Source organism: Oncorhynchus clarkii, chromosome 18 (assembly GCF_045791955.1).
Source record: "Oncorhynchus clarkii lewisi isolate Uvic-CL-2024 chromosome 18, UVic_Ocla_1.0, whole genome shotgun sequence".
Lineage (NCBI taxonomy): Eukaryota > Metazoa > Chordata > Actinopteri > Salmoniformes > Salmonidae > Oncorhynchus > Oncorhynchus clarkii.
The window spans coordinates 25,878,326-25,893,377 of NC_092164.1; the positions used below are offsets into that span (position 1 = coordinate 25,878,326).

General features: G+C 41.3%; 1 protein-coding gene across 1 annotated transcript; it reads right to left on the bottom strand.

The window, feature by feature from the left end:
• Window positions 1-10,164: 10,164 nt before the first annotated feature.
• On the bottom strand, window positions 10,165-14,123 carry LOC139372544 (leucine-rich repeat-containing protein 58-like). Its single transcript, XM_071112281.1, has 4 exons — window positions 13,491-14,123; window positions 11,752-11,880; window positions 11,308-11,585; window positions 10,165-11,090 (listed from the first exon to the last, which is right to left on the bottom strand). The coding sequence occupies exons 1-4, from the start codon at window positions 13,943-13,945 to the stop codon at window positions 10,897-10,899; spliced, it is 1,056 nt and encodes a 351-aa protein (XP_070968382.1). The 5' UTR covers window positions 13,946-14,123; the 3' UTR covers window positions 10,165-10,896.
• Between the last annotated feature and the right edge of the window lie 929 nt (window positions 14,124-15,052).

The following is a 15,052-nucleotide window of genomic DNA, read 5'->3' on the forward strand; positions in this document are numbered from 1 at the left end:
GCCATGGATGGAGATGGGGAGTTGGACTTAAGTCTCTGTACAGGCCAATGATTGTGATGGCGATTCTGATCTAACCATGAATTAATATGTTTTGCCACTGGCCTGAGACAATTGGAGTTCAATATGTGGCCTAGATGTAGCCTAGTTAGCTAATTTAGCAGGTTCATTGTTGCCCATGCGTGAAAGTTAGGCTAGCAAGCATTTTAGCTAGGTAGCCTATGACAACAAAAATGAAACATGTACTGTATGACAGAGCCATAGATCTTTTTTGCCAACATGAATGAGGAGGATAGCATTGGTGTTCAACTAGTTTATAAGTAGGGTGTTTTTACTTACACACACACAGAAATAAATCAGTACCATGGACTACCACATGATATTTAGCTAAATTGATTGGACCAGTGGCAACCCGTCATTCAGGGCAGAGCCACACCTGTTTAGCTATAATATATATATATTTTTTAACGTGTCATTAATACATTTCACATATCAGTTTGCAAACAGTGTAAAAAAAACGAAAAAAACATTGAGTTAATAAAGCCGCATACAAACAATGTATTTTTTTTCTGAGTAAGGCAGCTCCAAAATGCAGGTGTTTTAGCCTAGCTCAGTGCTTTCTGTGGTGTTGGAGCAGCCAACGGAAAATACGTTGCGTAGGGGTTGATAATGTTCTCTTGTTGCTCCGTGATTGGCTCAGTGTTCTGTCACTCATGGGGACACTACGTCACAGCAAGCCCCTTGGTTACTGCCATAGACTTACATTAGAAGTGCCCATCCAAGAAGACTCAAGGTCATTAGCCACAGATAAAATTACATCAGATCATGTTATGTCTACCATAGCTTTGATTGGGACTGATCATGTCAACATCATACTTTCAAAATCTTAGCTGGGAAGCTAGCAGTCATCATCATGCATCAAGTCGGCAATCTACTGGCAAATTGTTTTCAATCCTTGTCATATGAAGAGAAATTATATATAAAGCGTATCGGGGTGCTCATTGGTCATAAACATTACACAACAAGTTGGAAATGGTAAATTCAACAATTAGTGCTAAGGCACCACTGCAGCCCCCACTGCAGTTTCCTCCAACACAGCGGTGCAGCTGGCTTCCGGGTTCAGCAAGCAGTGGGTCAAAAAGCAGTGCGGCTTGGCTCTCGACCTTCACCGAGTCCGTAGGGGAGTTGCAGCGATGATACAAGATCGTAACTACCAATTGGATGTCACGAAAAAGTTTCAATACATTCGCCATGCTGTCAATCCAGCATCACTTCTGCCTTTTTTTAAACAACTGGAAACTCGGAACTGGGAAATCTCAGACTTCAGTGAGTTCAAGACAACTGGGAACTCAGACAAAACTAGCTCCGACTGGGAAAATACAGAAAATAATTTTGAACGGTCGTCCAACTCGGAATTCCAAGTCGGGATTTCTTTCTAGAGCCCACAAGAAGGACCGCCGTGCCACCTTCCTGTTCAAGTAACCACAGCACAACAAGGTGAGTCCAAAAATGTATTGTATTGTATGTTGCTACATAAATGAAGTAATATGCCAGGGAGATATGCACACTGTAACCAAGAAAGTAATACTAAGTGTATGTTGTGTAGTAAGCTGTTAGTAGCCCATGTGCCTCACCCTAATAATTTGGTCCCTTTCCTCCCTCATAACTTAGCCTACTGTTCTGACTCGATGGTGCACATGTAGCCTAAAGCCTGTTTTAGTGAAACGTAATCATAAAATATTGTAATAGCTTTCATTGTCTGATGATGTGCCCCCTTTATTTATCCTACATTTCTGACTTGGTGTACAGGGAGAATATTGTAAAAACAGACCATGTTCTGAATTCTGTTGCTGTACATTTCAAAAGTGCTGAACAAATAGTTTTATTGACTACGTCCATCCTAGCTTGCTTAGTAATGTCTTAATCAAAATTACGGATTTCCCCTAATCCGCTCATAGTTTGTACATCTCAAATGTCAGTAGAAACCACATTTGTTTAAGCAAGTCGGCCGTATCAGCTATGTTTTTTTTAAAGGCAGTAAAGGAGGCTGAATGAACTGTTTCACTGGCAGAGAAGGTTCCGCTGGTAGAAAGGTGTAGCGGTGTTAAGGATTCACTCCATGGTGCTGAAAAGACTGCTCTCATATTGTGGGCACCGTTTGTCACCATTATAGTGCAATGAATGTATTGTTTAGTGTAGTGTTGTGCAGTGTAGTGGCTTTGCCCCACCAAGATTTACATGCTAAAATCGCCACTTGATTGGACTAAATTGTTTTTGGTATCTTTAAGTTTGTTTTCAGTGTATTAAACAAAGCATATGTAGCCTTATTGATTTGATGATGCTTAAGTTAAAATGGTGCTGGAATAGCGGAGGCAGTGCTCCTGTTGCCTTTGTGCTTACTTGTAGTAACTCTGTGGTTCTAAATCAGTAGTTGATTAGTAAAGTGTCAAACATGAACTTGCTCGACCATGCTGCAGGTGATATAACTGTTTGTTACATGAAATATTTGCTTTATGGACTTCACAGGACAGATGCTGCTCTCCGTTTTTTGGGATAAAACAAACGTATGTGTGTAGCTGAACATATTCCGCCTGTAACAGCTGTCGTGGGTGGAAGAAGAGGAGGACCAATGCGCAGCGTGGTAAGTGTCCATATTGTTTTAATAAGAATACTGAACAAAAACAATAAAACGAGAAAACGAACAGTCCTGAACGGTGAAGCAAAACACCGAACAGAAAATAATCACCCACAAAACACAGGTGGGAAAAGGCTACCTAAGTATGATTCTCAATCAGAGACAACGAACTGATTGAGAGCCATACCAGGCCAAACACAAAACCACAACATAGAAAAAAGAACATAGACTACCCACCCAACTCACGCCCTGACCATACTAAAACAAAGACGTAACAAAAGAACAAAGGTCAGAACGTGACACTGCCACTGTGTGACGTTGTCTTTTTGCTGTCACTGCCTTCTTGTATTTCACGGTGGCATATGAACGAATGGGTTATAGAGCAAACAACGCAATTATCACAACATAGGTTGTAATATGGCTCTTTTACTGGCTTGGTTTATCGTCTTCAGTGGTTATACCAACACACCGCTACTGTAACGGTGGAACCAGGTAGGCTACATGAAGGATGTAGACATGAAGGGTGAGGGTGCACCAGGCAGACTGCACTAGTGGAATGATGTTGCTGTACCACATCATTCTTTAAATACCTTGTCGTCTGATTGATAATCCAGAAGTAAACTGTGTAGTTTATTTCCCTCACCCTGATATATTCATTCATCCATTCATTGTCCATCCTGGTGTGAGTAGACAATGAATTACTTCAGGTAAGCTCAGTATGAGTAACAGGCAGGTTGATCCTCTTCAAGGATGTCATATGCGGGACACATTAAAGTTTAATGGAAAATGTTAAGGGAGAGAAATGTTCCTATCATTATGCTACAGATTATAATGGCATGGGACACAGGCTAGCTAGACCATTTATGGCGGCATTGTTGGCAAACACATCTGGACTTGGACAACAGGATCATTTAAGCTAGAAAAAAATATTAGATTTAGATGAGTGATTTTATTTAGTTATCCAATGTGTAATAGGCCCTATGAAAACAATTACATACATTCCCACTGACCAAGAAATCCAGTCGATCTAAGATTCAAGTGCTGTAAACGCACATGCTCATAACCCACAGCAGCGGCGGGCTATATTTATGTCTGTCTCTAAGGCTTTTGGCTGGCTCTTGGCGATCATAATTCAGCACAAAAAGTCTGCATCCATAATGGGAGCAGTCAGTAATGGATGTAGCTGTTGCCTTCTTAGCAACACAGTGCCTCCAGCTATCATCGTCAACACATTTCTCTTTAACCCCCCCCCCCCCCCACCCCGCAAAAATGGTATACGATTTTAAAACACCGAACAGAAAATAATCACCCACAAAACACAGGTGGGAAAAGGCTACCTAAGTATGATTCTCAATCAGAGACACAACAGTGGTAGGCTTGATTACCAACAACGATGAGACGGCCTACAGGGAGGAGGTGAGGGCCCTCGGAGTGTGGTGTCAGGAAAACAACCTCACACTCAACGTCAACAAAACTAAGGAGATGATTGTGGACTTCAGGAAACAGCAGAGGGAACACCCCCCTATCCACATCGATGGAACAGTAGTGGAGAGGGTAGCAAGTTTTAAGTTCCTCGGCATACACATCACAGACAAACTGAATTGGTCCACTCACACAGACAGCATCGTGAAGAAGGCGCAGCAGCGCCTCTTCAACCTCAGGAGGCTGAAGAAATTCGGCTTGTCACCAAAAGCACTCACAAACTTCTACAGATGCACAATCGAGAGCATCCTGGCGGGCTGTATCACCGCCTGGTATGGCAACTGCACCGCCCTCAACCGTAAGGCTCTCCAGAGGGTAGTGAGGTCTGCACAACGCATCACCGGGGGCAAACTACCTGCCCTCCAGGACACCTACACCACCCGATGTCACAGGAAGGCCATAAAGATCATCAAGGACATCAACCACCCGAGCCACTGCCTGTTCACCCCGCTATCATCCAGAAGGCGAGGTCAGTACAGGTGCATCAAAGCTGGGACCGAGAGACTGAAAAACAGCTTCTATCTCAAGGCCATCAGACTGTTAAACAGCCACCACTAACACTGAGTGGCTGCTGCCAACACACTGACACTGACTCAACTCCAGCCACTTTAATAATGGGAATTGATGGGAAATGATGTAAATATATCACTAGCCACTTTTAAACAATGCTACCTTATATAAATGTTACTTACCCTACATTATTCATCTCATACGCATACGTATATACTGTACTCTATATCATCGACGGTATCCTTATGTAATACATGTATCACTAGCCACTTTATACTATACTATGCCACTTTGTTTACATACTCATCTCATTTGTACATACTGTACCCGATACCATCTACTGTATCTTGCCTATGCTGCTCTGTACCATCACTCATTCATATATCCTTATGTACATATTCTTTATCCCCTTACACTGTGTACAAGACAGTAGTTTTGGAATTGTTAGTTAGATTACTTGTTATTACTGCATTGTCGGAACTAGAAGCACAAGCATTTCGCTACACTCGCATTAACATCTGCTAACCATGTGTATGTGACAAATAAAATTTGATTTGATTTGATTTGATTTAAAAGTTCCTAATGACCCACTCCTCTCTCACCCACCTTTAGCTTAATGTGTTGAAAAGCTAATGGCTAATTTCTAAGCTCTGGTCACAATGACATGTCGTCATTTTAGAAACCTTTTTGAAATAAAAGTCAAGGTATTCCGTCAAGCAAAACACTTGAGGAAATGAATATGAGTTTTTTTGTGATGTTCAAGACACGACTAATGGAACGCAGAAAGTCTTGATTTCATGAAAAAAAAAAAACTTGATTGACCTTCCCCAGTAAATTTTCACAAACAACATTTGTATCTAAAATGTATTTTCCTGCAATATTGCTTGAATATTTTGTAATGTCACATTTATATTTGATAGCTATATGGAAACTGACACCTTAACCAAACAAAGAGTCATAGTCCGGAGTATGGCAGAAAATCTGAAACAAAAATAATGGCTCTACAATGTTCTATAATGATTTTGTTTTTGGGCAAGTTATGTCAGTGTTCAACGGGACAGTGCATTTTGAGACAGAAGATTGATTGATGCTCTAAGACACACTATTTCATTAAAGTGTTCAGTAAGTTATAGATTTGCTGTATTTTATTTGTTGGCTTGCCGAGAGACTATTGTGTTGCCAGGTGTTGCAGATGAGACTGAGTTTGAGTGAGGAGGCTCTTTTTGCACAGTAACTAGGTGCTTAGCTCCATGTGTGTAGGTAATTGAGTGGGATTCCTGCTGAGTCATTATGGAGCCAAGGCAGCAACGAGTTCCATAAATCATATTCCATCAACATTTTTAAATGCCAGGAGGATCTCCAGTCCCAACCGGGAGTACTGCAAAATCCACAGAGGGAAACTCCACCAAGAGTTTTATAGCCTAATAAAATTATGGGTGGGCACCTGCTTTTAAGTGGTGCTGATTAGACCTACTCTATATTTTCACTTGGGTGGACTGCTGCAGTAAAGTCAGGCCTGCTAGGTCTACTCATTATAGTGTTTTTACATTTACAGAGCTGCTGAAGCATAGCCCACTGGGCACAGACTTCAATTCAACGTCTAGTCCACGTTGGTTCAACATAACTTCATTGAAATGATGTGGAAACAACGTTGATTCAACCAGTGTGTGCCCAGTGGGAGGTGTCATTCAGTGAAACTACTAGGCTTTACATAGACAGGACTTGGTATTCATGCAGTGGCAGGACCTGAGGAATACTTTCCCAGCATGCCATGCAGACTCTTTGTGAGGCTGTTCAATACAGTCAAAGCATAGTTGCTACCAGGGGCGCAACTTTGTGGGGGGGGCATTTTATTATTATTTAAAAAATAATTTCCCAAGGCATCTGCATGGTCCTAAAGTACACTGTAGCCTCGTTTTGTATCACTTTCCAATTATAAAACTGGGGGGGGGCAGTGAAAGTTGTGCCCCTGGTTGCTACAATCCTTTCTCCTGCAATGTCTGTGTGCTCCTCATTCCTCTTTCCCTCTGTCTGAGTGTATCTTGTCAGAGAATATTAATTATGTAATTCGGGAAACTTATAACAAAGCACCGTAATGACATGTTCTTTTCACAGAGTCGCACAGCTAATTTACCATTGATTCATGCTCAAGGACAAGAATAAGAACCCAAGTCAACACAAGGTACATTATTTTTCAGGTGCTATGATCTTTTTTTCTCTTGATTGATCCAGAAAAACTGAATGACATATGCTAGAGACATGGCTCTTCTTGACACTGTGCATGGAGATGTAGTTTTTGTTAAACAATACAAAAAAACTCCTCTTCTTACAACTCACAAGATCAAACCATTGACAGTAAAAGGGTCTGGATCTAACAACACGTGGTCTGTTGAGCTGCAACTTTACAGTGATGGTGTCATGACTCTTTTACACCACAAGAGGGCATTATTTACTCAGCTTTCCATTCATTGAGGTCCTGGATACAACATAAAAGAGGAAAGGTGATAGGCTACTACAGTTCTGGGAATTAAAACGTTACTCAGAAGACAGCAATATGATCCAATCCCTACTGCCTCTGATCTGGTGGACTCATGCAAATGCTGCATTTGAAAATGATGTCTGAGTGTTGGAGTGTGCCTGTCTGTCTGTAAAGAAAAAAAAGTTAATCATGTGGTCTGGTTTGCTTATAGCATTAACTTTTTCATTTTGAAGTATAGCAATTGAGTCATTTATCCACCACTGTACTTAAGTACATTTAAAACTATATACTTTTAGACTTCTACTCAAGTAGTATTTTACTGGGTGACTTATACTTTACTTGAGTCATTTTTTATTAAAGGTATAGTGTCTTTACTTTTTTATCAACTATGACAATTGAGTACTTGTTCCACCACTGATTTTACACATTAAGTTTAAAATGTCACGTATCATGTCCCACCCACTGTAGTCAGCACATTCCCATATCTGCAGTTCTACACATTCATAGTGCTGTCTTATCCATAGAAACTCTTTTATCCTTTTACCTCAGGTATCTTTATGAGCCATACCATCTTCAACTATCTTCCCACGCAGCTGCCTCCCAGTTGGACACTACTGAAAAAAGTGCCCAGATCGATGTACTGTACTTCAGCCCAGACACAAATGTGACAGCATTGCTGTGGAACGCATAAATTAAGCAATTCAACTCCATAATTGAGATAACACTTCCCTGATATCAGAATTCTACAGTTCTACAGTTCCAGGAGTTGATTAACATTAATGGGGAGAGCTTTCCATGGATAGTTTTACAAAAGTAGCAAGGTGTTATGTTTCATTTGTTACAATTGTCTTTGGTCTTCTCTTTGCCACCTGCGACTTCTATCCTCACCCCCTTCAAATTAGAAGACCTGGGGAATTTTTTTCACTCGCCTATAAGTGTATCTCAATAGAGATGTGTCATCATACAACTGGCACTGCCACTTCAGTTCTGTAGGGTTGATGAGTGCAAGCCAGGGCACAGAGAAATGGGGATTTTTGCAAGAGCATTCAGAGCAATGTCTTTATCCGCAGGATTACTTTACCACCCAATTAAGAGCTGTTTAAGAACACGTTAAAGGGATGGCCATGGTACAAGATTAGGAATAAGAACACGTTAAAGGGATGGCCATGGTACAAGATTAGGAATAAGAACACGTTAAAGGGATGGCCATGGTACAAGATTAGGAATAAGAACACGTTAAAGGGATGGCCATGGTACAAGATTAGGAATGCTTCATTTGTTGTTGCTATCTTGCATGTTCATCAACAATATGGAAGACAAAATAACTTAACAACTTAAATATGGTCATGTGAAAAAGTAAATACACCCTTTGGAAAGTGGTCTTTTTTTAATGTGTTTTTTACATATTTGTACACATGGATATTTGAGCTAAATTCCAACCACATTCATTGATAAAGGTAACCGAATTTAACAAATCACACACAAAAACATTTACTTTGAAAAGGTTATGCAATTAAAATAAACAAAAATGGAATTTCCAAATGCAGAAAAAATGTGTATGCCCCTACCTTTACCATCACCTAAAATGGCAAAAATTAGGATCAGGTGCACCAAAACAGGTGACAATGATTAGGAAATCATTAGAGAGTACCTTGGGAGGGTCCAGCCTTCCACAAAGATTAGAAACTTGGTCTGGTTTGGTCTCAACCATATGGGCGTGTGTGGTAACACATCGAGCAAAGGTCAAAATACCTATCTGAGGCCCTCAGAAGAAAGATTATTGATTCCTGTGAGTCTGGGAGGGGTTACAAATCAATTTCTAAGCAATTTGAAGTATATCGCTCCACTGTCTGACAGATCATCTACAAATGGAGAAAATTCCAGACGACACCGGAGTAAAGACCAAAACTACTGGAATAATGTGCTCTGGACAGATGAGTTAAAAGTGGAGTTGTTTGGCCGCAATGCTAGATGCCATCTTTGGCAAAAAATAAACGTCCTTTGACCAGAAGAACACCATACCAACCGTAAAGCATGGAGGCAGTGGCATTATGGTTTGGGACTGCTTTGCTGCCTGAGGGCCAACTTTAACACAACCTGGACACAGAAATGGAATAAAATGGAACAAAAACAATATCATAAAATACTACACTTTTTTTATGAATGAAAGTACATCATGCTAAATTCTTCACATTGGAATAATTATTGACACAATTATTGCCAGGGGTATGAACAGCTAGATGTGGCTAGATGTTCTTTTCCATTCTGCCATCAGATTAGCCACCGATGCTCTTTTATAGGACACATCACTGCAGTCTATACTCTTCTGTAAACTGGTCGTCTCGGCAAGACCCACTGGTTGATTATTTATAAAACCCTCTCAGGCCTCCCTCCCCCTTATCTGAGATATCTATTGTAGCCCTCATCCTCCACATACAACACCTGTTCTGCCAGTCTCCCAAAGCACACATCCCTGGGTCGCTCGTCTTTTTAGTTCGCTACAGCTATTGACTGGAACCAGCTGCAACAAACACTCAAACTGGACAGTTTTATCTCAATCTCTTCGCTCAAAGACTCAATAATGGACACTTACTGACAGTGACTGCTTTGCGTGATGCACTGTTATCTCTACCTTCTTGTCCTTTGTGCTGTTGCCTGTGCCCAATAATGTTTGTACTCTGTTTAGTGCTGCTACCATGTTGTGCTGTTGCCATGTGTTGCTACCATGTTGTCATGTTTTGCTACCATGCTGTGCTGTCATGTGTTGCTGCCATGCTATGTTGTTGTCTTAGGTCTCTCTTTATGCCGTGTTGTGTTCTCTCTTGTCGTGTTGTGTGTTTTGTCCTATATTTTTATTTTCAATCCCAGCCCCCATCCCCGCAGGAGGCCTTTTGGTAGGCCGTCGTTGTAAATAGGAATTTGTTCTTAAATGACTTACCTAGTTAAATAAAGGTTCAATACATAAAAATGAAAATAAAACAGCATTTTCTTATGTATCCAGTTCACAGAACAGTACTCATATCAATGATACACTGTATGTATAAAATAAACAGAAAATATATAAATATTCATTTCGATTTATTCAAATAAATGGTTAATTTAAAATAATCAAACCAACATTTAATTCACAGTACAAGCTCTGGATTAGTCTCTTTGAACAAGAAATCATCTCATTAACATATACAACTTTCCCCTTGGTTAGTAACAACAAAAGTTGTTTTGTGAGATAAGGGAAGGCATTAATGCATGGTGTGTAAATGCTACAGGCGACAGAGACTACTGTATATTAGGACTGCATGTGCGAGCAAGCGTCAACAAAAGTATGACAAAAGTATGACGATTAAAGGGTAACTTAAGAAGAGAGGTGATTTAAAACAAGCATGAAACACATTCTGTGTTTCTGAGTCTATATTGTAAAGAAAATCAATTTGACATACAATTCATTCAGCCCTTCATGTTAACACAGAAACTACAAACTGAGGATGTACATGAAAATACATTTGATGAGTGGTCTACAACAAAATCAGTACTCCATAAGCTTCAGTTAGATGTTTAAAACACTACGGCTCCAAATATCAATAATAAACTGTGGTTAATTTACATTACAATCAGTCCTTGAGGAATCCTACACCTCATGTTGAAAGTGGCACTCTTTTGTAAGTGAACAGCTTAGTGTCAGTGTTTATCGTGTTTGGCACAGGAGAAGTTGGGTTAGTCAGGTCAGTTGGGAGTCATGGAAACTGTCCATCATCCAGTATGTGTGTCAGTGAACTCGAGGTCCTTTGACTTTCTTCTATCCCAGAAGCACTCTCTGCAGCCTGTCGGCCGACACGCATCTCTCGTCCTCCGACTCAGCGTCGCTCTGCGGGTTGGAGCTGCAGGGAGAGGTGCATTCTGGGGAGCACAGGTAGTGCATGAAGGGTAGCCGGTACTTCCCGCAGAAGTCCACAAACTTGATATGCCTCACACACGAGTCAAAGTACACACCTGAGAGGAAGAAGGCAAGTAAGCACAACAATATGAGAGCAATAGAAATATCTCAAGGTGTGATTTTATTACAAAGAATATGTTTTATTTCAATTTTTCCTCAAATTATTGAGGAATCCCAGCCTTCTCTTCCTCCCTGGACGAGCCTCCTCTGATCCACTCACAAATACTAGTACATAAGTATGTAACTTAAACCTGTCCCCTCTCCTCCACTTACCGGTACATTTAGGGTTGGGACACTTGCTGGCCAGGTCCAGGTACTGTACCAGGTTTCCAGGCAGGTCATTGGGGTGGTAGTGAAGGTTGCGGGACTTGATGGTCCGTCCGGCCAGCTCCAAGAGGGAGGGGGGGTCGTAAGTCATGTCCTTGATGAAGCGGACCACCAGGGGGTTGCCGCGGAGACTGAGCTCCTGCAGGTGCACCAGGCTGAGGATCTCCCGCGGTAGGTAGGTAAGTAGGTTGTTATGGAGACTGAGGCAGCGCAGGGAGTAGAGTCTACAAACAGACATATTCAGACATGACCGTGAATCATGGCTTTAGCTCAGCAGGCTAACACAGTCTTATGACACACAGGAGACCTAAGTAAAAAAACAAAAAAAAACTGTCGGTCACATGAGAAAATTATGTAAAGTCAGTGTTTCTCCTATGTGATGGCCCTCACCTTGTGAGTTGGGGGGGTACACTCTGTATCCGGTTGTCACAAAGGACCAAGTATCTGAGACCGCGAAGGTTGGCCAGCTCTGGGGGGATGGAGATGATGAGGTTCCCACCCAAATAAAGCATCTCCAGACTGCATCAGATCAGAGAAAAGTGTTTTTCTTCACACTTGGAATGACAGGGAACATTGCTAAATTAACATACAGATGTAGGATCTTAAATTGAACCAGTTTTCTACAGCCCAAAAATAATCCTGTGGATTATATAAAGCACAATGTTCAAAGGTCAAGAATGGCCTAAACAGTTTGAGTTTAAATCCAGAAGAAGCATGTTGAAATTCCAGGGTTCAAAGATCCCAGAGGACAAGCTGTATTGACTGAGTGATCTGTTTGTTTTTGGAGAACCACTGTGATAAGGTTACACACATACTACACTCTTGAACACCTCCAGAACACCTGCCAACTATCTCTGATCAAGCTGACAACAGAAGAAAGAGAGAGGAGATAGAGGGAGCGTTCGGAATTTAACTCCGCTTTTTGACCATTTTATGTCAACGGAAGATATGCAGAAGAGGTGAGATGATGGTAAAATAACTCTGATTGTAAAACGTCTTCTCTTTTTAGAAAGGGGTCGAGAGAGAGAGAGAGAGAGAGAGAGAGAGAAATCCTACGATAGAAATGTCAAGAGGGAAGGCCTTATGATGCAAAGCACAGCTGCTAACTTAGCTACAACACCGTTTGAAGGATGCTGTGGGCTTTTGGGGGGAGTCCAATGGACCTTTTCATCTTGTCTTTACTCTATAACTTATTCTCCACTTTGTTCCAAATCCCAAACCCCCATGTTCCTCTCACGGTGCCAGTCCCCCACTGTGGTAAGGCAATATGTCAAATGACCTGATTTTGTAACATGGCACACAGCCAGCCAGACAGGCTAAGCCACACTGACGAGCCGACTCCAGAGAAGTGTGTCAATGCAGCACCAAGACGGAGACGATGGGCCCCTGCACCATCATGCAGGACATGATCAGGAACCACATGCTCATGTGGAACCTATCTAGGTGAATACAGCGACAGTATTGATTTTATGCAAACGTATTTGCCCGTTATCTTAACCCTCACCATCTAGTTCCTGAATGCACACTATGAAATCACAGCTGCAGTCCTGGAGGCCCAGTCATTTCATTAAGACAGCAACAGAGCTTATTATTCTAGCTGGCTACTACATAATGGTTATTATGAGCATGCTATTATCAGGTAGGGTGGCAGGTAGCCTAGTGGTTACGAGTGATGGGCCAGTAAGTGACAGGTTGCTGGTTTGAACCCCTGACCTAGGTGAACAATCTATCGATGAGCCCTTGAGCAAGGCACTTAACCCCAATGGCTACTAGGAGTCGTTCTGTATAAGAGTGTATGCTAAATTACTAAAAATATATATGATAAGGGCAACATAACCTTGATATGGCAATTTCTTTATTCACATTTGAGTGTCCCAACGTTGGGTTATTAGAAGCTAAGTGTTTTTAAAAGCTCAGAAGCTTAAAAGCTTAAAGCTCATCTAAGTTTCAGCAACCTCCCTTCGTCATGCATAGCTGTGTACAGATAGTTGTTTGTTAAAAGTCCCCCTTTATATTAAGTGGCTATAAAACCTATGATTATATGGTAATTAACGTGGAGGTAGTTAGTGTCTTTGTAACAAATACCGTTAGCCTAAATTGTTACCGCTATAATGTATCGGTATTCTTACCTGGTAATATTTTCTATCTCTGCGGGGATAGCTTTGAGTCTGTTACCCCCAAGAGACAGATATTTTAATCGCTGGAGTTTTAGAAACTGAGTGGGCACCTCTTCAAACATGTTCCCACTGAAGTTCAATGTGTCTATCTGCATGGACCCAAATTCCTTTGGGAACGAAAATTCGTTCAAACGGTTGTTCTTGGCTATGAGTGTTTTGAGGTTTGACAAACGTTGAATGTCCTCACAGAGAACCGTTAATCCATTGTTGCTTATATCCAGAACTTCCAATTTGGAGAACAGACATACCGAAGCGGGAAACACTGTCAGTCGGTTGTTATACAGGTAGAGTTGTTGGGTCACTCTCCTCCGTTCGTCACCGACAGTGTCCAAATTTAAACTCTCCAGATTCAGATGGGACATGTCCAAAATGCAACCCCCCTGATCAACTGTTGCAAATAGCTCCATATTCAATACCAATTGCTATCCACCTAGTTCAAACATATGAATGAATTACAATGTGATTTTACAAAGTATATGCTCTTTCAGCACTGATCACGACCGTATAAAGCCTCTTTATGCATTCTGCTCATGTGCAAATCCTTTTCCATTAAAGACAGACCGCACACGCACAGCTGTCACATTTGCATCAAGTTCACATGTAGTCGGTTTTAAAAGGCTGGTCAGACTTTGGATTCTCCGCCCCCAGTTTAAATTAACCCGTGCATGCCTGCTTGCTCCATGTCCAGAAATCAAGTTTGCGCGTGTGTGGATGCTTTGTAAATGTTTTCACGCTGAAACATATGGTCAATTAACTTTGCAATAGGAAAACCCAGCTCTCATTTATATTAGCCTATGAGGAACCATATCTAATATTTTGTAATACACCCTACTAGTTTTAGTGGTAGATCTTATGTCACAAAAGTCTGGAGACATGTGAAATCATAAAATACATGTGCAATGATACAATGACTACTATAAACTGGGTGGTTCAGCCCTGAGAGGTATACCACAGGTATGACAAAACATTTATTTTGTACTGTTCTAATTACATTCGTAACCAGTTTATAATAGCAATAAGGCACCTTGGGGGTTTGTGGTATATGGCCAATATACCACGGCTAAGGGCTGTATACACGCACTCCGCATTACGTTGTGCGTAAGAACAGCACTTAGCCGTGGTATATTGACCATATATCACACCTGCTCGTACCTTATTGCTTAAGTATCCAAAGAACACACGCACGCAAATCAAATCAAATCAAATGTATTTATTTAGCCCTTCGTACATCAGCTGATATCTCAAAGTGCTGTACTAAAACCCCAAACAGCAAGCAATGCAGGTGTTGAAGCACGTTGGTTAGGAAAAACTCCCTAGAAAGGCCAAAACCTAGGAAGAAACCTAGAGAGGAACCAGGCTATGAGGGGTGGCCAGTCCTCTGCTGGCTGTGCCGGGTGGAGATTATACCAGAACATGGCCAAGATGTTCAAATGTTCATAAATGACCAGCATGGTCAAATAATAGGTTTGGGACAAGGTAGCACGTCCGGTGAACAGGTCAGGATTCCATAGCCG

Coding starts and splice junctions, on each gene's coding strand:
- LOC139372544 (XM_071112281.1), bottom strand. CDS start 13,945: ATGGAGCTATTTGCAACAGTTGATCAGGGGGGTTGCATTTTGGACATG. Junction 11,586..11,751: donor GTACCCCCCCAACTCACAAG/GTGAGGGCCATC, acceptor GTCTGTTTGTAG/ACTCTACTCCCTGCGCTGCC. Junction 11,091..11,307: donor TCCCAACCCTAAATGTACCG/GTAAGTGGAGGA, acceptor TCTTCCTCTCAG/GTGTGTACTTTGACTCGTGT.